This window comes from Sciurus vulgaris (genome assembly GCF_902686455.1).
Source record: "Sciurus vulgaris genome assembly, chromosome: 5".
Classification (NCBI taxonomy): domain Eukaryota; kingdom Metazoa; phylum Chordata; class Mammalia; order Rodentia; family Sciuridae; genus Sciurus; species Sciurus vulgaris.
The window spans coordinates 69307223-69333470 of NC_136465.1; the positions used below are offsets into that span (position 1 = coordinate 69307223).

At 41.2% G+C, this 26248-nt stretch overlaps 2 protein-coding genes and 1 long non-coding RNA gene across 3 annotated transcripts in view; 1 reads left to right on the forward strand and 2 right to left on the reverse strand.

The window, feature by feature from the left end:
• The window catches only part of LOC306661376 (voltage-dependent L-type calcium channel subunit alpha-1C-like), a 448729-nt gene that overhangs the window by 211002 nt on the left and 211479 nt on the right, over positions 1–26248 (reverse strand). The window lies entirely within an intron of this gene.
• The window catches only part of LOC306661381, a 448014-nt gene that overhangs the window by 157450 nt on the left and 264316 nt on the right, over positions 1–26248 (forward strand). The gene's annotated exons all lie outside the window — the stretch shown is intronic.
• LOC306661374 (uncharacterized protein) lies at positions 1145–14476 on the reverse strand. The gene is made up of 3 exons (XM_079140351.1): positions 14235–14476; positions 4749–4958; positions 1145–2002 (listed from the first exon to the last, which is right to left on the reverse strand). Exons 1-3 carry the CDS (start codon positions 14375–14377, stop codon positions 1951–1953), a joined length of 405 nt encoding a protein of 134 aa, XP_078996477.1. The 5' UTR covers positions 14378–14476; the 3' UTR covers positions 1145–1950.

The following is a 26248-nucleotide window of genomic DNA, read 5'->3' on the forward strand; positions in this document are numbered from 1 at the left end:
CAATCAGTTGTATTGAATTAAGAGCCCACCTGCATGAAATCATTTTTGTTTATTTTTTTTTTTCAGACACTATCTTCAAATACAGACACATTCTGAGGTACAGGGGTTTAGGATATCAGCATGTGAATTTCTGGAGGACATAATTCAACCCAAAACAGACAGGATAGCCAAATTATAGGGAGTTTTAGATTCTAGATCAGAGTCAGGGAGGCAGGAAATAAGAATTTTTCTGTTTATTGGTCATATTTCTGATTAGTAATTTGAGAAAAAATACTAGTTATACCATTCATATAAAATGGATATCTGGCCAAGATTTCATCAGGAGTGCTCAGCAGTCTAGGCAATAGGGTCCCAGCAGGCTGGGTGTCCAGGACTTAGCTTTTGATTTCTTACAGCATCTATCACACACCATGGATGTACATATTGTGTCAGAAACACCTTTATCTCCTTCAGCATCCAACTCCAGCTGCTGCCATGGGATGCCTGGTCCTGATGCCTCAACCCCCTCCCAACAGGGGAGATAAAAGATAAATGGTAGTGGAAGTTCTGAGCTTGAGTAACAGGATACCAGTTGTGGTGCATAATGAAGATTGTGCATTTCTCTCAGCAAATCTCATTAAGAGGCCAGCTATTCCTGCTGATTGTCCCAGGAAAACCTCCTAATGCCCAATCTAGGAAAAAGTCAAAGGTGTTTAGGGCAACCAGAGCTTTCAGAACCATGCAGATTTCACCACCTCGCCTCAAATTCATTCCTCCTTTTCACAAATGGAACATTGCTGGATGCCTCTCAGTGAGTCAGGATACAGAAAGACATGGCAGGCCCAGACTTCAGATGTGGATGATTCTCTACTTATCTCCCCGCAGCTTCCAGGATGATAAAAAAGAAAGGGAGGAAGGGAGAGAAAAGGGAGGATTGCCTAAGAAGATTTTGTTTTCTATTTCCTTTGTGGATTTTTTGCCAGGTAAACTTGTGACCTTTTTCTTCATTATCAAAATTCAAATTGCTCTGACTCTCAAATGCTTACCAAAACCCCTTCTAGAGTCATTTGTTATTCACAAGATGGGTTTGACTGTCTTTGGATACACATCTTATATCATGTGAGCATCCTAGGGGTTAAGTGAGACCTGATTTATTTTTAAGAAAAACTGAGCGTTGACATACTGGCTCAGCCTGGAGCAGATCCATGACATGGAGATGTTTTAATAGAAGGAGATGTCCAGAAATAGTCTTTAGTTTTATGGCGAGTTCAGTTCCTTTGGGGGAAAAAGGATGGTGTTCTGTGAGTCTCTTTTTCTGGTGACCACAGCTACAGACAGCCAGCCCGAGCTCTCAAATCATTGCCTGGTGTTTCATGGCAGATGCACACAATTGGGTGTATAAACTCTCAGGACTTACAGACCCAAAATATACTAAGGAATGCCAAACTTGACCATGCCTAGAGCTAATGCTCCTCCCACGATGTAATTTGTATGGTTTTCAGTGTCTGGAGATCAGTAGTATCCACACAAATGCTCTCCAAGCAGGCCAGGGGAAGAGACAAAAGTTGTGCCCCCCCATTTCTGTAGCAATAGCCTTAAATAAGCATGATTCAAGCAAGAATGGTCACAAAGGTAGATGTTTGGGATGGGGGGGTGCATTGATTTAAGGATGTAATCAACTTTTGGCAAGAAGGAGTTTCAGTTGAGCATGGTGGCTCCCAGTGATTAGGGAGGCTCACTTGAGCCCAGGAATATGGGGCCAGCCTGGGCAACATAGCAAGACCCCGTTTGTTAAATAAAAGAGGAAAAAATGGAAAAAGATAAAACAAATATAACTCATTGTAATCATGGATATGACTAACAGCACAATGTTATTTATCCCTTGCAATGATAGTTGCTACTTACTCTTTCAAAGAAATCTGTCTCTTTCTTTTTTGGTGGTGGGGGGGTTGGTCATTTTGAATCTTCTCATCAGAACTCCAGGGGCAGGACAGTCCACAGACCGCCATTTGGTCCATAGTATCTGGTAACAGTGAAACCAGAGAGTCAGAAAACAAGCTTCCTGTCTACTTCTCTTACTCAGCATTCTTCTTGCAAAATACATCTCCTTCCAAAATTCACAAGGCATGTTATCCTGACATTGCCTGCAGATGAGCAGACAATCAGCCTTTATTTCCAAGGGTACTGGAGTAGTAGTCGTTAGGGAAAAGCTGCCCTTGGACACCTCAACCACCTCAGTTGAGTGGCCAGTGGGGCAGCAGGCTTTCCATCTCATCCATAGGATAAGTATCCAGCATTTATAATTTCAAACGTTCAACAATTTGGCCATTCGGTTTCCCTAAAGAATCAGCTATGGTATTGTTACCTAATCCCTTACTATTCAAAACAGAAAGTTTATTTTCATGCATTTTGTTCCCCCATATGCTCATGGGACTTGGCGCTAACATGTTAACACATTATTCTTCCTAAGGAGATAATGTTCATTTCAGTGGAAAACCTGAGATGAATAACTTGACCCAAGAAGCAGATTTAATGGAGACAATAAGGGTATTAGGGAGATGAGAGGGTCTTCAGATCACTGGGCACACAGGGAGCTGCAGCTCTGCCCACATGAAAGACCAGACCTGGCCAAATTCAGTTGATGCTAAATAACCATGTATATAAGCTCTTCCTGTTGTTTTAAAAATTACCATATGTTTATTTCTGACATGAAGCAAGAGGAGGCATTCTTGATGTTAAAGTCAAATACTGTCAATGCCTCTGTACTAAAGGTCTCAAGGTGTCTTGGCCTACATCACTGACAGGAGTTCCTGACCCTGCAGAAAAATGGCACAGACAGACAGGACTTGATGATTGGCAGGCTTGTACTTACCCCTTTACACCTCCAAACAGAAGACCCCACTTTGTGACATGCTTATTTGCATGATGGTTTTCATTCTTAACTGAGGCATACTGCTCTCTAGAAAGTCAACCTGAACCAAGTTGTTCATTTCCACCTTTGATTCTTGGTGCTTTATTCATATAGGACTTGTAAAAAGGAAAAATAATGCCCTCCGCTAATTGATTGTGAAATTTCAGTTTTTTTCTTCACTTTCTATTTAAAAAATGAGTGTATATGAGTCATGGCTCTTTACATGGGTTAAAATAAGTCTCACCCCTTCCTAACATGAGCCAATCTTCAGATTTTCCACTAACAAGCTACATACAAGGAAGTTCACTGCACATAATTAGACTTCCAGAAGAGGATGGAAGAGAGAAAGAAAGAAAGCCCTAAAACTTGGGTTGACATGCAGGCCCTTCCTTGGAGCTGCAGGGGTCCCTTACCCATTTCTCATTGGCATATGTACTTCCTTGCTGAGCTGGAGGCTGATTTCCCACTTCTATTGGCTGCTGCTTCTCATTAAGAAACTGGGATTATGCCATGTCCATCACAGTTCCCAACATCCTCCTCTGTGGCCTCATTGAGGTGCCATTGCTGTTAGTTTTACTGAATGAAATGGGGAAAATCTCTTTCTGAGGAATCAGCAAAAGCACTGGCCATCCAGAGCTCAAGGCCATTGCAGGATGCAGAACACCCGCTTCCTTTGCAGCAGATTGTCTTGACAGCTCCTTCTACTCCCTTCGCTTCAGTTATGGCCCAGATCTGGCCAGACTGTACAGAATTTTCTTCTCATTTCCAAGCTTCCTCAAAACCCACCCATTGCCAGGCAGCTTCACATCTGCTGTGCCCATTTAAACTGATTAAAAGTAGATACAAAAGGTAGTTTAGCTTCTCTATACTAAGCAGACTCTCAGATTATCTCCCTTAAAGAGGGAACAAGAGTTGAAATGCACTGTTTCCAAAACTGCATAAAATGAATACATATTGCTCAATGAGTAAATGAGACAATTGATGGTCTTCACTAAAGGGAACAGAATGATTTAACTGGATGAGGGGGCAGGATGACAATAGGTTGTTTTTCCACCTGCAAGTGGCAAATCCAGCTGTGAATGGTGAGGGCACCCTTGAATCCATCACAGGTGTTAGTTTCTGAGCATGGTCCCTATGGAGAAGACAAGTCACCTGGCCATGGTGGGGTGCAGGGCATGAATACAATAGTGAAATCTAAATGAATAAAACATTTCAAACAGCAAGTATTCCCAAATGATTTTTTATCATATATGTAATCATTCATAGCATCTTTACCTTCCACTGCCATCTTGATACAGCCCATAACAGCCTGATACACTCTCTTGAGTAAAAAGCAAGGTTATCACTCTCTCTCTTCAAGCTAACCTGAAAATAGTCCATTGTATCAGAAACAAAGTTCCCAACGTTGAACACACCCCAGTCATGGGAACTGGGCATACCCTGGAAGTTGGTGGATTTCATTCAAATAACATAGTCCAAGTGTGGATATAACTGAGGGGTGACTTCAATTCAGAGGATGTTTCCCCATTGTTTTCAAAATGTTTGTTGTGAGTGATAGAAATGCCTCTGCTAAAAATGAAAAGCTTCCTCCTCTAAAAGACACTTGGCACATCAAGATCTCATGGAATATTCTCATGGAATGTGAGCAGGTCTGCTCCTCCCTGCCCTCAGCTCTCAGGATCCAGCATCACCTGCTAAGGTGCTTCAGGATGCCTCAGAGGGCCTCAGTTCCCATTCCTGCGTTCATTTCCAGCAGCATCATTAGCTGTGATGTCTGGGACCTAGAACATGGAGTGTCCTTTCAATGTGATGATCAGGTTTGCAGAACCTGAAGTCAAATCAAATAGTTTGTACTTACAAAGTGATAAAACTGACGATCTGAAATGATCCCCTGAAGTCAAATTCATCAGGTTGCCACGTGAATAGGAAGATGAGTAGATGCTTATCTTTGAGTCTCCCTTTCTTGCTACCTTCAATATGTTCTCCCCCATCACGTGTGTTGCTTCTGGATAAAAGCACATTCATAGACCAGAATTTTGGTCCTCTCCCCTGATGAAGAGTAGATTGGCTGAAAGGTAGACAACAGGAGGGGAAAAGGAGGAGTTGGAACAGCTCACAATGATAAACTAAGCAAACCACAGCTGTAGCAAGCAGAGCTAAAGTGTAACTGGTCCAACTCTTGCTTTGCATACAACCCTCACTGCTCTGTCACTGCAACTTATTTTAAAATTGACTTGTTTTTTCCTTCCTTTTCTCCCTTCCCCTTCCCTAACTATGGGGAAAACAAGATTAACCTTCTTCCCATCCTAAGCCAAGTTATCTGTATTTTGGCTAACAGACCAGAGGAATGAAGAAATCCAAACTTCAGGGTTGACATTTGCAGATCTAAGAAACAGCTATCTCTCATGGCTACAAATGGATGACTCCCAACAGGGCACAGCTGGAGCATAGCCTTTGAATCCCCTCTTTAAAAACCCATTCCTTACACCACCTGTGAAACTCCACATCATGTACAACACAAGAAAGAATGGGATCCTAATTAGAATAGGTTATACTCCATATATATATATATATATATGGAGTATATATATATAATATATATAAAAATATATATAATATATATATATAATATATCAAAAAAACTTAATTTATAACTAAAAAGAACAAATTAAACAACCAAAAAGAAATAAAATAAAGACCCATTCTTCTCCCCTGGCAGAATTACAATAGCTGGGACAGGAGAACCCTGTGTTTCTCCTTTGTTAACAATAACTTCTTTCCCTCCAATCCCCCTCTTTTCTGTGTGTGTGGGGAGAAGTACTAGAAATTGAACCCAGGGTCTCACTAAGTTGCTAGTCCTCTAGTTTACAATTCTGCCTCAGTCTCCATGTCACTGTGATTACAGGTGTGCACCACTACACCCAACTTTTTTCCTTTTTCTCAAAATCTTGTACCCATTATTGGATAGGTGTGGGCAACAAGGACTGAGTTTTCATTATCAAAAAGGACTTCATTTGGAAAAAGGAAATACCTGCTATTTAAGTAAATGCTTATGTTCACTTAATTATCATTTAATTACATACAGCATTTGGGGGGATTAATGAGAGTATTAGACCCATTAATATGTTCATCTTAGTCAAGGAATGAGTTCGATAGGAACAGATGCTATTTATTTATTAAGCTATTCATTTACATAAAACATCCAGAGTAGACAAGTCCAGATATAAATTAGTGGTTGCCAAAGGTTTCAGAGGAGGGAGGAGATTGAAAAGTGACTACTTAATGGGTATGAAGTTTATCTGTGGGACAATAAACATGTTCAGAAATTACATAGCAGTTATGGTTGCATATCATTGTGAATATACTAAAAACCACTGGATTGTCTACTTTTAAATGGTTAAAATTATAAATTTCCATATTGATACTTTATCTCAATAAAAATTTTAACTGAGAAAAAGCACTGAAGACACTACAAACATTATGAACCCCTATTTTGGCAAATCACTTTTAGCTCACAATTTAATACATATATACATTGTGCCCTTAAAAATCCCTTTCCTGTCCCACATACTTCTGTGATAGTTTTTTTTTTCCTATAACAGGAGTTTCAGAAAGGGATTAAGAAATTAGTCCAAAATTCAACCAATTTCACTCAAGTTCATAGGACCAGCAATGCAGAGACTCAGGCCCTCCAGGAATTGACACTGCATTTAGGGTTCACACCATTTGCTGCTATTTCAATAACTCCCACATAACCAAAATGAAGCTGGCCATGCCCCCCTATAGAGGTAGTCTTATTTTCTACAGAAATTTACCCAAACAAGTATACAAGTGCCATTCACAAGGCTCTGCAGGGCCTGAAGGACCTTCCACACTTAGTGCACCAGGGCTTACTCTTATTACATTTAAATATTGGTTTGCTTGCAGGCCACATGTCACAATGGCTGAACACATTAACAAATAATAATCTTTCTTGGGAAAAAACCAACTATTGTCCAAAGACCTATAACAAAATTAAACTGCAAGCTATAAATGATTAAAGTTAATGAAGAGATCTTAGGCATTCAAGTGTATTAAGCAACCACTGCTTACTCCAGCAGCATTAGAGTAAACTGTGCAGACAAGATTTCTTTAGGAATTTTGGGAAGACAGTACAGTTTAGTTTCAATCAGTGCTACCTAGAGGGAATAAGAAAAAAAAAAAAAAAGAACTTTTTAAACACCTCTTTTTTTTTTTTTTTTTTTTTTTTGGTGGTGCTGGGGATTGAACACAGGGCCTTGTGCTTACAAGGCAAGCAGGCTACCAGCTGAGCTATATCCCCAGCCCTAAACACCTCTTTTAACAACTTCCCAACACTTTTAAAACCAAAATCACTGAACACATTCACCTAGCACCCAGACTCTGAGCCTACAAGAAACAGGTTCTGACAATGTATGACCATGGCAGTTATGATGAAGACTAGGGACTATCAACATAATTTTGTTTCCTTTGCTGTCATAAGTACGTCACTTTTTATACTGTTATTCAAAATGTAACAGCTCAATTCTTGTTATTTTTAACTCAACTGAAAAACTGATTGTCTCTAGTAGTTGGTGGTTATGGGTATGTTTTGAAAGTCCAGTAAGATATTGGAAATAGAGTAGCTTCATTAATTTAACAAAATGGAGATTTACTGACTTAACCAGCATTCATTTAACATCTACTACATACAATGATACAGAAGCAATACTAAGCAATTAGGACTCCTGAGGAGTTTATACATTAGCACTAGGTTGATCAAAATTACTTAATTTGACTTTGAAAAAAAACACATTAGGATTCTCAGGTCCTAGTAACATTCTTCACACAAACTGGGTATGGAGAGCCAAAAGTGAACTCTGATAGCAATGACACACTCAGCTTGTATACACCCTGCCTCCTCATTCTCACTCTCCCCATCCCCCAGGATTTTTTTTTTTCTAAATAGCAGGTACAGGTTGCTGAACATCTGATCTTAGCCATAAGCCACAGATTAGAGACTAACAGTAGGTTTTAACATAAAGTTACTTCACAAGGTGATAAATATTTTAAATTCAACTATAGAAAGTGATTGTATCTCTCAGATTGGGATTTTATCTGCAAGGATTAAAAGTGAGCAAAACGCTATGGAGAGTTCTTAAAACCACTCATCCTGTCTCTGAGGCCTGCCCACCTTAGCCCCCAAATCCACTGCTCCGAGAGGAAGTGAACCCACCCCATATTTTCTCTTATATTAAATGTAGTATTTTTAAAACCACCAGCCCATTTGGCCATTATCTATGGTCCATCAAGAACACCAATTGGTGTGTTTAGAGCGTGACCATGGTAAACAAAATAAGAGGTGAATCACAGACTAAACATGCACAAGAACACTCTTGGGGAGTGGGTCTACTAGGGAGTCAAAGAATGAGGGACAGGAAGATTTCCTCAGGACTAGGCTGGTCAATTGACTTTTAAAATCAACACTGGGCAGGGCTGAACTTCAACAACACCCAAAAACCCCTGAGCATGTCCAGATGTCAGACAGTCTAGAGGAAGAGTTAAGGACACAGGCTCCACATCAGACTGTTGGCTTCAGATCCTGACTCCATGCTTCACAGCAATGGCAACACCTGTGTGACTCCTACTCCTCCTGTGTAGTTAGAAGAACAGAACAGCACCTACCTCTTAGGAGTAATGGGAGAATGAGATTGTAATTAAAGAGATCAGCCCAGTGGTTAGCTCACAACAAACACTGAGTGAACACATGCACCTCTACCTACACTTTTTCAGGGATTATCTGAAATACCAGTCAGTTCCTAAACTGAAATGTCAACATGACAACTACTACTATTTGGCTTGACCCTAATTATGGGCCCACAAACATTCCTATGAGGGAGTAGTATTGAACTCACTCAATTAATAAGCACAAGAGTACTAAAAGTTTAATCACATCCCAGTAAAGTGTGCATTATGTCATCTACCTACAAAACCTTTAAAATATTTTTTAAAAATATTTCAAACCTCTAGCAACACTACTTGAAAGCAACTGTTTTAAAATCCCCAGCCTCCTCCCACTAAATCAGCATAATTATCTATAAAACCAGAACAATCTGACAAATTCTGATAAACCATCAAAAACACCAACTTCAACAGAATAAGATACAAAAGTGACTGGGAAAATCATTAAAATCACTTAAATTAAAAGGTTTTAAAGTTCAAAAGTACTTCAGACCCAGGGTAAATCAAGTGGTTTCTCTTGACTATTTGTTTTTTGATCCTGCAATAGAATCCACATATTCCAACTGGCCTGTGTAACATCCCTCTTTCCCTGTTTTACCAATTGTGAAACAAGATTGGCAAGATATAATAGCAAACTACAAGCATCATCTCAACCAGCTCTTACACTATTTAGAAAGACTTACTGCCACTTAATTGCTTTAAAAGAAAACAATCAAATTTATCCTAAGTATGTCATAGTAACTGATCTCACAAGTCATTTTTTACAACTCTCATACTGAGATCCATAAATATTCTATTTATTCAAATTTATATCTCTAAATGCTCAACAGCTTCAGGGAAAACTGGTATAAAAACATACCAGCTTAGTCAAAACTGTCTCCATCAAATGAATTGGTTATTCAGTTTCCTGAAAACAGGACTCCAAGTAATTGTTAACCATTAAAAGTTTAAAGGGTATGACTGATAGGGGAAAAGCAGTGTTAGGCTAAGACAAGTCAGATACTTTTACTTCACATCCTATTTGTTTTATCAGACATTACATATTCTTGTAATATTCTTGGTAAACACAAACAAGATGATGTAATAAAGCATGTAAACTGAAGCAGACAAGCACCTAAAATATCTAAAAAATCTCAAGAATTTATATTGCAATTTCAATAGCCTAACACTCCAAGTATCTAAAAGAAGAAAGGATTACCACTGAATTGTGAAAGTAAGATATATATCCAGATGGCTTAAAGGATGCTGTTTGGTGCATAACAGCAGCGCCGACAATTACTGTCAGGTGGTTTCAAAGTACAATGGCATAAGTCAAATAACTGGCTTGGAGTGCAAATTTAGGACAAAGAATACATCTGGAGAGCCTGCAAAGGTTGATGCTTCTCATAACCTTCATCAGGCCAGCAACAGACAGTCAAGCAGCAGCAAGATGGAACCTGGGCACAGGAGTCTTTTCTCATTTGAAGAGGGAATCTTAAGCCCATTCTTTCATGAGACTGGGCCATACTCAAGGGACACCTCAGGAAACCCTGTTCTCTGCCACACTGGGAATCTGTCCACCTAGACTACACTGCAGCAGGCCGGGCAGCAGGCAAGTGAACCATCTTAATCTTTCCCCTTCTTCCCCGTATCTCCATCACTGCTCCTGCTAGTCCTCCTACCAAGGGTGGGGCTCCCAGACCGCCCAAACCAAAGTCTTCTTGAAAGAGGAACTTTTAATCTAAAGGAAAAAAGAAATGGAAATTTACAATAGCAGGAAAAATGCTATTGTAACAATCAATTCTTTCTTTTCCTTTGGTGCTGATCAATAGCTCATATGCATAATACAATTCTCTTTCAAGAAATCATCAGAAACAATTGCACTTTTAAAAAAATGCATTACTCTAAACTCTGCACAGGGAAGATATACTTCAACTTCCTTTTTCTAGGGAAAGGGGCAGCAAACCAGTAATGTTAAAATGTCAAAACTTCTGTTTAAACTGAACTATGGTTTACTCTACTGGTGCAAACAACACCCACTGAGGTGAGCAATATCACTATAAAAGATCCCCTTAGGATAGGTGGAACCATCTGAGCAGCTGCTACTTTGCACCTATGACAAGACCTTACAAACATCCCTGAGAACAACTCCCACCCAAGCTATAATGAAACTGCTGTCCGGTTGGAGTTCTGTGGAATAAACATCAGCACAGACCCACAAACAGGGTCCACTTTGGGTGGAGAGAATGCAGGAAATACACAGGCCAGGTGCACACTAAATAGTCTCATGTGGAGAAGGGAGGAAGATGACAGTTTTCAACTCTCCATGGAGCCTCTTGGGAAGACATGGGTCAGTTAAACAAGATAATGCCTGGTCAATCCTACTGATCAGGACATCTGAGTGTGGAGATGCTAAGCAATGCCAACAGGTATTCCCCACCATGCGTCCACATCCACTTCTAAGGCCTATGACCTGAGAAGGGTAGAAGGAACAGAAAGGACCAAAAATGTGCACAGTACTTGGTGATGATTACAAGCACAAACATTTATTAACTAAGAAAGCTAATGAAAGATTATGAGCAGTGATTCCTATTCTGTACCCACAAAACATCTCAGTATCTAAGGGGAAGACATCAGCTACAATTAGAAACCTCTGGATGTTAAATTTCTTATTTTTCAGAAGTGGAACATACTTGGTTCTCAGCCAAGCCTATATGGAATTTTTATAGAAATTAGAAAAAGATTGTGTTGAGCTAAGTACAGGACATATCCTGCCACATGTGGCTTCCTGCCGCAGTCTGCCCTTTTGCTACACACAACTGACAGCCACGTGCAGAGAGCCTGTTGAGACTATTTTTCAGGATCAAAAGAACAGGAAGAAGTTGGGAAATGACTAGATGTGGAGTCAGAAAATGTAAATTATTGTCTTGCTTCTCACAAGCAAGACTGTAGGAAAGTTATAAATTCTGAAAAGGTTTCCACAGTTGATAATGTGGGAAGCAATAGATACAAAGAGCCATTAGAACTATTGATGGCACAGGAAGGAACATGAGGGCACTGGAACAAGCTCTGATATGTTGCAAAAGTCCAACTAATATTTGCAAAAATTATGGCTACCCATGCAGTTTTTATCCTTAGGAAAAGGACATTCTAATCTGAAAAATACACCTTCTACCTTCATGGATCTCACTGTTGGGAGGTTAGCCATGATGGCAGGTCTCAGTTCTGGCATATACCATACTACTGAGACTTCAAATGAGATCTGTTGGGTGCAGATTTGTTCATGAGCTGAGAGCTGATCTTATTAGTGATCCAACAGCCTCTGGTCTTCTTGCTGCATACGACCACATCATAAGAGAAGGTTCTCAGAAAAGGCATAAAGAGGAATGAGAGGGGATGAAGTTTCTTACCTATAAAACCTTTCCTTTACAACAGCTCTTAAAATTAGAAAAGTCAAATGTTCACATGTCACACTTATAAGGAAAAGGTCAAGAAGGCAGTGTTTCATAGTTTTGAGGGAATTAACACAAAGACTGAGGAAATTAGTTGCAGTTGTGGCTCAAATGTGTCTCTGGTTTGTTTTTTATGACAAACGTATAGCTGCATTTGATATATGACAGGGACACAGGCAAGAGGAGGAATCAGGATGACTTTGGGTGGGGAATGCTGAATCAGGTCAGTAGGGTACTTCTTTATCTAGAATATTCTCTACAGGGCAGGAATTATTGTTCACAGAATGGACCAGAGACCCTGTCTAGATATTGGCTAGCTGGATTCCACCACCTGCATGCATAACAAAATAGGATGGAAACAGAAAAAAATAAATTGTATGCAATTTGGTGAAACTGGGGAGAAGCAGCTATGATCCTTCCCCTGCTGGTCCCACAGAAACTCTTAAAAATTTATAAACCAAAACGAGGTATTAACACTCACATAGGTCTAGTGAGCCTGTGCTAGACAGGTGGGGGCAGAGGGCAATCTTCACTCCCAACTTCCTTGGTGTCCCCAGGATGGGGGTGGGTATAGCCCTTCAGTTTTTAAAAGGGTGTGGGATGCAGAATGTTGTCCTTAATTTCAATCTGTTTCATAATGATCATGAGTCCAGAATTAGCATATAAGTAGAAAGAAATAAGTTGACATTCTTTAATTCTGGTATTTTTCTCATGAAACCTTCCCTAGCTTTTGACCAAGTGATCAGAAATCATTGAATTCAAAACAGCAGTCAAGAAAAGCTCTACATGGAGCATGATACATGGGTTGAATCTTCAATTGAGGGTGGGGTAGTTATGACCAGGAGTTATGACAAGGTGTGGTAGTGCCTTTCTGTAATCCCTGTGACTTGGAAGACTGAAGCAAGAAGATCACAAGTTTGAGGTCAGCCTGGGCAGTTAAGTGAGATCCTGTCTAAAAATAACACAAAATAGGGCTGGGGTATAGCTCAGTAGTGGAGCACTTACCTAGCATGCCAGTAAATTCCGCACCCCCCCCCAAATGAAACCAATAAAATACAATAGCGTCTAGAATAGAAAATGATCCCAAGCAAATGTTAGAGTCCATGCAGGTAAATAATCTTTATTGATATCACTTTCCAGTCCTCTGACCCTAGGGCACTAGCCACTGAGCTACAACCCCAGCTCTTTTTTTAAAAAATTTTGAGATGGGTTTTCACTAAGTTGGTAGGGTCTTTCAAAGTGGTTGAGACTGGCCTCGAACTGTTGATCCACCTGCCTTAGCATCCCAAATCACTGGGATTATAGGTGTGTGCCACTGTGCCCAGCAAAAGTGTCAAGATGCTTACACCAATTACCTCAAATGAGGTGATGCAAAGCACTTCAGTATGTGTAACAGGCAGTTCTTCCTTTCGGTTTTAACAGCTTCATACAATAGCAGAAAATTGGCTGGCATCTCCATGGTTGGAAAATGTCATCTCTTTATGAAAACAACATGCAGGTATTTGCAAAGTTTCTACTTTGTCTGCCAGTTAATTTACAATAACCGCTTATTTTCTGCTTTTTATTTAGGAAAGACATGGAACTGAAAAATTTTATTGAACTGCCTCACACAAATGCCAGTCCCACAAACTAGGAGTCATTATTTATTATCTTTAGTAGATTCAGCTATTTACAGTCTGAAAATGTGGGCTTTTTCTCATAAGAGCGGTAAATTTGAAAAGTTTGGATGATCACGTTTGATCACACTATATAATGTAGCATGAAACGTCATTGGGTAGACAAGTTTTCCTAATTTACTGTTCTGTTGAAAGCATTCATTTGTGAACGTTTGTATTTAGCTCAGCTGCGTTTAAGGTAGATCTCATTTTCAAACCCGCATCCACCTTCCCAAAGTGTAAGAACTCAATTTTAAAGGTTAACAAATTATAGAGCAAATGTTTTAACTGTACTTCTTTTCTACTTTATACTTACCAGTTACAATATTAACAAAGGGCTAACGTCTACGGGTAAGGTGATCCTTCGCTTTTCCCCTCCCCGTTCATTTCTGACCTCCCAGACCAGGTATTACAGACGTCTGCGATGGGAGGCCTGATTTTAAGTGGGTATAAATACAAGTGGAAGATGCAACAAGGCTCAGTTCGGGCAAAAGACGGGGCGGGGTCCTGACGCCTCACCTACAGCTCCGCCCCTCCCGGGTCCTCTCTGCCCTGCGCACCGGCCCCGGGGGCGAAGAGGAGTCGGGCGGGAAAGGCAGAAGCCTCAGCGCCAGGGACAGGGGGTAGGCGTGAGGTTCCGCCCGACTTCGAGCTGCAGCCATCTCGGCCGTCCGCTCCCAGTGAATGCGACGGCCGTTGGAGCCGCTGCCGCTTGCGCAACTACCACAACCGCCGCCGGAGCAGCCACCACGCGCCGGGCGCCCGTAGCGTCATCACGCCGCGCCTGCCAGACCCGCCCCCAGACCCTGCCGCGCGACTCCGCCTTCCGGCTTGGGAGCGGGTTCCAGGTCCCGCTTCCTCACTGTGCTTCCTAAGGGGCGCCAGTTCAGAGCCAGAGCGGGATGACTCGGAGCTACAGTGGTAACTCGGTGCCCAAGCCTAGTGGAAGGCGCGGAGCGAGGCACAGGCCTGCACTGGGAGAGGGGAGCGCCAGGGCCGCTCTGGCGAGGGGACTGTAGGTGAGAGTGAGCAGAGTCGCTTGGACTTCTGCTCGCCCTAGGAAGTGGACTGCTGGAGACTGGAGGGGTGGAGTCGCCTCCTTCCCAAATCTTAGTTTTTCACCTTCTCCTTAGTTGCGAGTTATCGAAATCAGACGAGGGCCACCGCCATGGGGAGTACTTGATGTTGTCACAGGAGTGGCGGATGCAGTGGGCAGCCTTTCTCCAAAGTTAAGTTGAATTTTCCTCTTGCCCTTAGCTTTGTGAAGAAATGGTGCGAAGAAATGTGGGTGCAAGGCAGCACTTTGATCTGAAACACTGTGACTGCCCACAGGAGTATCGCAGAAACCCTCTGCCACTGTAGGTCGTTTTCCTATGGAGACTATAGCAGGACAGGAGAAAAAGCATGTTAATATCCGCATGCAATCCGTTTGCTGTACAAGGTGAATCTATCGGACAACCGGCACCTTGTTTCAGGTAATCCAACTTTCTCCTGAATTGCAGTAGAGTTTCTTTTTGTAAAAGCCCTGAAAAGAGGTAACAGCAGCCATTCATTTAAGGATATAGATAGACTGTCTCTAAACGGAGAAAAAGTGGTAGGAATTATCTTCATTCCCCTCCTCCTAGTGTTTGTTAACATAGTTTTAAATGCCTTTGAAATGAGAGGAGTTGAGAGTTATCATTTTGCAAACACTAACCTCCCACCGCCATAATTAATCAGTTTACACTCCCTCACAATCCCATTAACGTTTTCCCTGTCTCTATTCAGTATTCACCTTCACTCACTCAGGAAATTCCACGGTTTCATCCTGCTCAGGTTCTCTAATTTTTTCCTCCCAGGATACACTTGGATCATTGCAGTTCCTGAGACTGCTGTACAGTCTTCCCCTTTGTACTTTCAATATGATGACCAATTCTTAGATGATGTGCTGACAGACTACGTGATTATATAGCTACCATGGGACAAGCACTCTGAAATATTTCATTTCTTGGATATCCAGGTACTTACCCAGGAAAAGCCATTCTTTGACTATTTGTCAAGACCTCTCTCATCTCAGCCTTAAAGTCAAATGGAATTTTCCTTACTAGATTCTGAACTTGCTTGGGACCTGTCTTTCTTTCTTTCCACTTTTGGAATGGAAGTGTCTATATTTCACAGTGATTATTTCTGGAAGCACATAATTTGGCTGCCTCACAGGTGGATAGGAATCATGGAAGTGTCTTGTTAAGTTGGAATTTGGGCGACTATATGAGGGAGAGTGGAGCAACTGAGGCAAAGGAAGCGTGCCACAAGGGCGACCAATCAAATGGGCAGGAAAACTCCACTGATCCTTATCTCCACCTGTCACTCAGTAGGACCCCTGCCCATTCCGGCCTGTAAAGACATGGGCAATCCGGGGCCATGTGCAATTTTCTCCAGCTCCCCTACCCTGACCTGTACACCGGGGGCCTGGGAATTTCACCGGAGAGCCAAATTCCAATAAAGCTTGCTTCAGACACTTTCTGTCTGATTTTATTTGGCCACTAACCATGCCCCGGAGCTTACATTTGGTGCTGAAACCCAGGAGGTGTTTTGGGCTTCCCCCACTGGAGTTGAGGTCCACACCTTCCCTCAGGCAAACCAGGAGATTCCATTCCATTCTGCTGAGCTCTGCTCTGTTCTTCTCCATCGGGTTTCCCTTTATATGGCAACAGATGGTAAGTTCCCTGGGGTTTTTCCTGTTGATCTTCCTAATCTTTACCATCTGATTGAGACGGGGTCTGTCCATTGCACGGACCACAGACCCCCCCCCCCCCGCCCCCCCCCCGCATCTGTTGCTTTTCGGCTCTGGTTGCCATGGAGACGTTCTGGCCTCCAGTTAGCCCTCCGTTTCTGTTCTGGACCCCCAAGTCTAAAGACATTTTGGCTTTTGGCCTGTCCGCTGTTTTTCGAGTGTACACAAGCCTTTTTCTGGCTTCTGTACATCTATCTGGGTAAAGTTGGATGGCTAATGGGAAATACCAGTAGCTCATTGGACCCCAAAACTCCTTTGGGCTGTCTCTGACGTAATTTTACTAAACTGGGACTCCCCCAAGACTTAAGCCGTAAACAGCTAGTTTTTTATTCAACCATGGCCTGGCCTCAGCACCTCGGGTTTTGGCACCAAATGTTTTAGATCTCAAGATGGCCACCAAAGGGCACTCACAACCATTTGCAAGCTTTTCTTTTTGGAATTTGGTGCTCGCCCTGCCCTTTCTTCTACCTGTTCCACCACCCAAGTTATCATCACTGGGGCCAGTTCCAAACCCCACCTTCTCCATGCTTTGGCCAGAATTCTGCCTCCTCTTTCTGCCCTCCTCCTGCAAACCCACCCCCTCTTCCTGCAGGTGCAGCTGCTCCTCCTTTTCCTCCTCAGAGCTCTCCCACCTCCCCTCCTTCTCCAGAACGTCCCTCCACCCACTCCATTCCCTCCTCCCCTGTTAGTCTCATCAGACCCTTCTACAATCTATCCCAGAGCTTCTTTCTCCTCCTGAGGTGGCTGGTGCAGAGGGCATTGTGTGAATCCACATTCTATTCTCACTACAGAATCTTTCCCAGATTGAGAAACTTTTAGGGGGTCTTTCTCTACTGACTTCCCTATCCACATTCCATTCTCACTCCAGGATCTTTCCCAGATAGAGAAATGCTTAGAGTCTTTTTCTGCTGACTCCTCTGCTTATATTAAGGAATTTAGATATCTTTCCCCGACTTATAATCTCACTCAGCATGTCTTTCTTCTGCTCTCACCCCAGACTAACGACCCTGCATCTAACAGGTACCACAAGATCTTGCTGACCAATTCTACGTAACATTCATGACTGTCCCCACAGGTCCAAAAAAAAAAAAAGCCTTTTATCAGAACTCCACAGAACTCCAACAAAGTAATAATTAATAGCCCTGTCATTTTTCCAGGATTCTTTTTTTTTTTCTTAAATTCTATATTTTTTGAACTTATAAAATTGATGTTTTGATCAGTCCTATTGAACTCCAGTTTTTGAACATCTGTTACATTGCAATGGAAATTTCACCTATAAAAACTACAAGGCCTTTGTTTTTGTGTTCTGTGTATATCGTGTTGTCTATTGTGGGTTCATAAATCGTGTACATAATATCATGACTTACCTCAGAAGTCTCCAGGTGGTCAAGTTTAAAAATGTTAATTGATATTAATCAATTGTTTGTAGAACTTTTCTCCAACAGAAAAAGAGGCCACAAATAATGTTCAGTATACCTATCTGATTATCTTGGTTTTTACAGTAAAATAAGGATTTAACGTGTGGGATTACTCAAATGTGTTTCTTGGAAACATCTAATTAATTTACAAGGTGTTGCCACTGGTCTCCTCATGCAACCAACCAGACCTTCCTACAGACCCATGGCATATCTCTCCAAGCAGCTTGATTCTACCATTCATGAGTAGCTACCATGTCTCCGAGGACTGGTGGCAGAAACTGAATTAACTAAGGAAGCTCTAAAACTCACCCTACTCAAACCAATAACTGTGTTCTCCACCCATCAACTACAGGGCCTCTTAAGCCATAAATCCCTTCCACTCCTGAGCCCATCAGAGATTCAAGAATTTCATCTCCTTTTTATAGAAAACTCAACCATTACTCTGTTCTTCTTCTTCTCTGAACCCTACTACACTTCTCCCACTGTACCCTCCTCCTTCAACCATCAGCCATTCCTGTCCACAGGTGCTGGAGGTCCTATAGTCACATTGTGAAGACCTCTTTGATTACCCACTCCTCTCACTTGACCCAACCATTTTTGTAGGTGGCAGTTCTGTGCTGGGTCCCAATGGACACCATAGAGCCACTTACGCAGTAGTCACAGTTTTGGAAGCCAATTGCCTTCCAGAAGGGACCACTTCCCAAAAGGCCAAACTCTGCTCTGATTAGGGTCCTAATTCTATCCAATGGTAACCAGGTTAACATCTACACAATTCCAAATATGCCTTCTTGATTGCTTGCTCACATTTGCCTAATTGGAAGAAGCACAAATTTCTCACCACAAAGGGGTCACCAGAGAGGAAAGAAAACTAGAGTGTTCTAAGTATGGAAATAATTCAGTAGAAGGGAAAAGAAAATGTTTCTGGGTAAGAAAGTCTTTGTGTGATAGAACTTGTTGAAATTTGCCCTTTGCTTACACACAGACTTTCTTAACACTTAAACCCTGTGTGTAAGCAAAGAGCAAATTTCAACAAGTTTGCATGTAACTAAGTTGGTTATATGTACATGAGACAATCAGTTAAAGCTATTTAAGGTTTTCCTTAAGGTCAAATACTAAGGTAATGATATAAACCAAAGTTTATATGTGAAAATGACAAGGATTCTTTTAAAAACACTAATTTACTCTTGACATTGTGTCTGTTAAGTTTTATTCTTTAGAAACTTCTTAAAATGACATTTAAGAAAGAGTGTGAAGGGCAACAGCAAAAAATGGGACAACAGTGACCAAGATTGGAGTCTGATGACCTCATGGCTGTGGCATGCCTAGTTCCTGGGAGTGTTCCTGTACAGGGGCACAAGATTCCTAACTGCTGTGGCAGTACCCTCCCTAGGGAGGCTCTGTGCAGGAATCCTATCGACTCTGACTTTGATCTCAGGCACACAGCTCTTGGGCAGGAAGGAATTCTTTTGCTAGATAACCAGTGTTTCATCAGCTCTCTTCTCTGGTTCCTGCCTGCCTTACAGTAACTTTGGACAGTGGACTTTCTTGAGAGCTACACAGAGCTCCTAACATTGCACTTTGCAGCTGTGGAAAAGTTGCATAGATGTCCTAGTCTGTGTAACTTTCCTGAAAAAAAAAATAATGCTTACATAATCTTTAACCTGATAATAAGACATAGAAAGATTGCTGACATAACTCTTTAGATCTGCATTTCCTTCAGAGAACAGAGCTCCATCTGATCTCAGCTTAATCTTTAAAATCTGTGTTTATAAATGTTTATTTTCCAATACTTCTTTGCCCCTCACTGAACTTAAGAATTTGGTCATGTGGTCATGGCAAAAGAGGCAAAAATCATCTTCAGATTTAGAACACTTTACGTGAGCATTGTGAAGAGCCCCACCTTGCCTGAGATAAGGCCCTGCCTCCTACCCTGCTGCATGTTAGAATGGCTCCAAAATAAGCCAGACTTTAGCTCATTTACAGTTGTGTTCAAAAGTTTGATGTTTATTGTAAAGATTACTATGAGCTATTACACAAACTGAATGGTTTACTGTTGGTGATTCCATTTTGTATTTTCCTTATAAACTCTATAACTGTTGCCTGATTAATTTTTTGCAGAAGTACTGCTTCAAGAGCAAACAATGTAAATTAACTTGAAATAGTAAGCATCACCAATAGGACAGATAATATAGACCCCAATTAGATGAATAACTGTAAAATTATAGACAGTGAAGTTAAAGCCCAGTACTCTTACTTTATGACTGGTGAGACTAGCTTGCTGGATGTTTAAAATCAAACTTCGAGACTGAGATTAAAACAAATAGGTCAAGAAAACGAGTATTTGGCTCTTGCCCTCAGAGTCAGCCTGAATCCAGGGAACAAGAGAACTTCTCTAAGGAGCTTTGCAACTCTGGGCCACATGACCTCTTGATCTGGGAGATTGATGAGACCACTGGAGGATGAAAAGCCAATGAGTGTACCTGCTGCAGAGGAGGGTCATTGGAAAAGGAAGACATCCATGATGCTTCCAAGGGAAGCCATCTCATCACGGAGACCCTGCCTAATGAACGGGACTAACAGAGCTAAGAAGCTGCTCTCAAATTCCCCATGAGTTTCCCCTGCAAGAACTCAGTTGACTCTTTAACAGACAGGAAGAGGTCAATTTGACCAGTTTGGTCTTAAACACCTAGCAAAACAGTTAAAACTGAAATATAGCCATTCTTGGGCATTTAAAAGAAACAATAGTTAAATGCAACCTAAGATGTACTGTGTTAACCCCATAGAATAAATAAAGACTGGAAGTTGCAAACGTGAGATTCTTAGGCAAATGTACCTGATAACTATAAAAAGAAAATGCCAGAGTTAGCAGTTTTTAATTATTTTAAGATCTAAAGATCATCCTAAGTTACACAAGTAGGCTTAGTGTATGCTTGCCAGTATGATTATCTAGCCCTAAATCACAGAAATATATAGATCTGTACTAAACACAGGTTATACTAGTAAGAGGACGTGGTTATGCAATCACTGCTACCCAAAAGCTAGAACAGCAACTTCAGAAGGCAGTAGAGGCATCTGTTGCCCCCCCCCCCCCACCGCATCCATACAAAGACAGAGAACATTTATTGCTCAAGTTTCCTTACAGAACCACCTAGCGCTAGATCTTCTGACAGTGGACACAGGGGGAACATGTCTGTTCTTAAGAATGTTATTACTACACCAGTGAAACCCATCTGATGAAAAAAATGTCAAAATTCTCAGATGTCTAAATAATGAAAGGTTGAAGCAACAAGAATAAAATGACCCCTGACCAGAATGACTGAACTCCACTCTTGTACCTGGCTGACCCCTATCCTTACTCCCCTATTTATGATAGGATTTCTACTAATGATTGCTCCCTGTCTTCTCAGGTTTGTCTGGAACTGCATGAGTGAGGTTGCCAGGGTGACATACAACCAGATGCTCCTACACTCTTATACCTTCCTCCCCACCAACCTAGAGCCCTAACCTTTTTTTCTCCACAATATCCCCTAACATGCAGAAAGTAGCCAGATGGACTCTGGTGCCCTATTGACAAAAAGGTCGGGATATTAGGTTGGAATTTGAACTGCTATATGAGGGAGAACAAAAACACTGAGGCAGAGGGCAGTGTGCCAAACAGCAACCAATCAAGTGGGGGCAGACCCTTACGTCCACCTATCACTCAGCAGGACCCCCACCTATTCCAGCCTATAAAGACCCTGTGCAGCCTGGGCCCTGTGCAGTTTTCTCCTGTTCTCCACCCTGACCTGTATCCTGGGGGGCTGGGAATTTCTCCCGAGAGCCAAATTCCAATAAAGCTTGCTTCTGCAGCTTTCTGTCCATTTTGCTTGGGCCACCAGTCCTGCCCTTGAGCTTACATTGCTTAGGGATAGAATCAACAAATCTCAAATATTTTCAGCTTCCTGCAAAGTTTTGTGCATTAATATCTACTGCCAAGGAGAAGACTTCCAGTGTTGACTGTAGGCTCATGAAGACTTGGATAGTCACTTTTGTTGATTGCACCAACACAGAAGAAATAATCAGGTTTTACTGCTTACTATAGTTAGGGCAATTCCCTAGATTCCCTATCAACTTAAATCCTGTTAGATATAGCACAAGTATTTATTTTGATGGCACCCGAAGTTGATGTTGATACTGCTATTTATCAGTGACAAGTTCTGCTCTCTCTAATGTTGAAGTCTGAACACTAGAGAAGCATGCCAAGGCAAGCATATTAAGCAGGTTTTATTTAAAGGCAGTAATAAGACAGACTTCTCCTAGGAGGGAGAAGGGGGCCATGGCTCATGTTCTAGACTCTCCAGATGTGAGCACGCCCTACATCTTTTATAGGTTAAGGTCTCTTTTGTTCTCCAGTTCTCTCCCCCCTTATCTCTCCTTTCTGCCTATGTGACTAGGCCCTGTTTTGCAAGTGAGATTAAAAAGTGAGAAGTGGATGGGACAGGGGGAGGGCCAAAGTGATTCAGCCAGGCAAGGGCCCAGGGTGCATTAATTCACAGCTCCTTGCCTGCAGTCCTTGACAAGGGCAGGTAAATTTGGTAATCAATGGGCTCCAGAGATCCTTGACATTCCATTCTCCCAGGGGCAGTCTCCAACTTCCAGAGGCAGATGACTCTTATGGCCTCCGTTTCCTCGATTTGACCCGATCCCCTATTTCTACATTAATTGCCATCCCCAATTCTGGCTTCAGTGTGAAGAATTTCATTTTTTTCATTAACTAATTTCTTTTTAAAAATCCTATAAACTATGAAAAGGTTATAATGATGATAGTAATATATAATATATATGATGATGGTAATAAAAAGATTTGCAGTAATATTCTATAGTACTTTATAACTTACATAGTAATTCCATTTGGCTTTATGATTATTTGTACTGAGAAGTTTTTGTAGACTCAGTAAACACTGGATGAAGACAAAAAAGATAGCTAGCCATTTTTAAAATATGAAAAACATGCTTTAAAGGTCTCATATTTATTGTCATTTAACACTCAGAAATTGTTAGTTTCAAATGAGATCAGTGTTTTTTTAAAGACTGTAGAAGACAACTAGAAGAGAAGGCCTTTCCCTGAACTTTTCTTTTTATGTTCTTGGTCCTCTAAGATTAAAAGTAGATTTTCTTTCATTTTAAAAGGATAAATGTGTTCCTGTTGTACCAAGGTATTTTATAGAAAGTATTAGTTGAGAAGGGGACCAAACCCATATACTAGCACTTAATGCAAGTAATAATTGTTTTTTAAAAAAACATTTTCCCTTATGGAAAAGTTGTTTGATTTTGTTACTCTGTATTTTGAAAGATTCACCTAATTTTATATGTTTTGTGGCAGTTAGCCTCACTCAGGAACAACTGGGGATAGTAGACATCATCCGCCAATTCATTCACTGTGATGAGATCTTTGAAGCAATAAACATCCTGAGCAGCAGAAATGAGGACACTCTGGGCCCACAGTGCTTTATCAGCATGAGTGCCACTGTGAACCATCTCCTTCGACAAAGGCTTACTCCAGAGAGAGAAGGGCAGACCTAAATATGTTTCATAAATTGGTTTTGTATATACATGAGTACTTTTTTTGAGTCAGTTTTTTTAGGATATTTTTGAATGATGTTATTGGAGATTGAAAGGCAAAAATGTTAATGCTCTGTTAACAGATAGCAGATAATTGCTCATATAGTGCTTATTGTGTAGTGTTTGTCAACATAAAGAACAACTTTTCAGTATAACTTGTGTTGGAATTCACAATGCGGCCATTGTACAATTCAGCCAGTGTAAAATATGCTCAGATTTCAAACTTTGATGAGAAATTTCATGTACTCGGGTCTATAGACAAAGGGCCTCAAACAAAGACCTTTATTACTTCTTCACATTAGACATCAATACCTTTTTTGTCACATCCAAGTTCTCTGTCCAAACAGTAGTCCTTAACACTCACATTTTGTGCGTGTCAGAATTGTAGTCTAGGTTGCTGCTTCTTGTTTTCTGTTATGGGGCACAACTTAAGAACAGACTGATCACCACTGAGAAATCCAAATTTGAGAGGCTTTATTAAGCTGGCCAGCTGACTGTCTCACACAATGCCCCCAAAAAATGGCTATTGGGAGAACAGTCCTGACCACAGGGTTGTAGGGGTTCGTATACCAAAAATCACATTAATCATAAGTGTCTGTTGCTATGATTCGAAATTACACATTAACATCATGAGATCATCGACAGAGGGGGAAGTGGGTCAGAATGACCCTTACCTAGGTACAAACTAAAGAATGGTTGCTAACATCCACACAGTCACTGTTCACATGGTACATTGTTTAGGAACAATAGGAATCAAAAGAGAGCAATTCTTTACTACATAGGAGTTGCCATTGTATATTATTAAACATGTCACACCAAGTAACTGATGATGGGCACAGAGGCGGGGTGTTCCCATGGGAGAAGCTGATTTCCTACATAACATGGAGTCTCAGAGCAAACTGGAGTCTGTTTAGTCATTTCCCTTAGAGTCTGGCCTATAACATTCTCATGGAGCCAGATCTGTCAGTCCATCACATTTTTATTATCCTAACTTGTGCTTTTGATACCTCTCTCCATTCTGTCTACTTGGATTTTTCCCACCTTTACTCAATAAGTAATTTTGCCAACAGGGATCCTACATGTTTGTCAAAAGAGAGATAAAAAGAAAAAAAAACCCACAAGATATATCACATACAATAATGCAACTAAATCTTTTGTGAGGTATTCATTTATGTAATGTAAATTGCATCCAAACATTGGCAACTTCATTTTATATATTTGAGATAAGCATTGATATTAATGATGGGAAATCATGGCCAGAAATTGACCATGGGCAATAAGATAGAAAAAAACAAGATATATGTCCAAAGGTCCTTTACATTTTCTTTTGTATATTTTCTGTGCCTTTTTATAGATTTCCTTATTACATTTTTTTTTTTTGTACTGGAGATTGAACTCAGGAGCACTCAACAACTGAGTCCTATCCCCAGCCATATTTTGTATTTTTTTTTTTTTAATTTAGAGATAAGGTCTCACAGAGTTGCTTAGCTCCTCACCATTGCTGAGGCTGATTTTGAACTCTTGATCCTTCTTTCTCAGCCTCCTGAGCTGCTGGAATTATAGGCATGTGCAACCATGCCCGACCTTACTACATTGTTATTACATTTCCAAAGTAAGCAAGTTGTTTTGATAGTGTTCTGTAGATAATCTTCACTTTAGTAATTTTAGAGAACAGTAATCAGTAATAACATGCTCCTTCAAGAAGTCTGTATCATGGGTTTTGGCCCAACTCACAGAAATCCCATAATAATGATTTATTTGATATTGAGTGAATTTTTAGAGGTAGTACAAGCCCATACATGAAGATTTCAGTGTTTCTGCACTAAGAAAATGCCTTCCACAAGCCAGTTGAGATGGTCCACATCTGTAATCTCAGCTACTGGGGATACTGAAGTAGGAGGATTGAAAGTTTGAGGCCCTCCTGGACAATTTAGCCAGTTCCTGCCTCAAACAAAATTTGGCAAAAGGGCTGGAGATGTAGCCCAGTGGTAGAGTGCTTGCTTGTGTGGCATGTGTGAGGCCCTGGGTTCCATCCCTGCACAGCTTCCCTGCTGCCCCTCGCCCCTGAACCGGTGCACTCTCACTGCCTTCTGCAATGCTTGGCACACAGTAGATACTCAATGAATATTGATTAACAATAAAAAGAAAGCTTAACTTCAAGTTTATTAAAGTATAATATATTGCTGTAATATTTCTGCCTGCAGAACTCTCTCAAGTAATTAGTTGTTAGTATTGATACACTCAAGATCTCAAAATTGGGTACATAACCAAAAATAACAAAAACAAAAGCAGAGTTGTCGCTAGCTCTTTGTGGTTCCAAAATCCGTGGATATTTGTCACCACCTGCAGCAACAACTTGCACGGGTCTTATGGGTGGTGGAGTGGAAACTGAGGCACTTCTATCTTTCTCTTTAGTGCGCTGCGTTCTTGCTTGTTTATAGAGGATAGAGGAAATGAGGTTTGCTTGCTTTGAGAGGAGAGAGAGAGAGACTTTGCTTATCAGAGAGAAAGAAACTTTGCTTAAGAGAGACCTTGCAAGAAGGACAGGCTTTGCTTAGAGCTTAGAGGAAGAGAGACTTGCTACGCCTGCTAGCTGCCACCGTTTTTCCCTCTGGCTGCTGCTGCACGTGTATCTTTCTTCTCCTGCTTTTCTGCTAATGGCTGCTGTGTGTCTGTCTCACTCCGCCTATGCTTATATCACCTCCAGGAGGCGGAGAGCAGGGCCAGCCTCTTACGCAAAG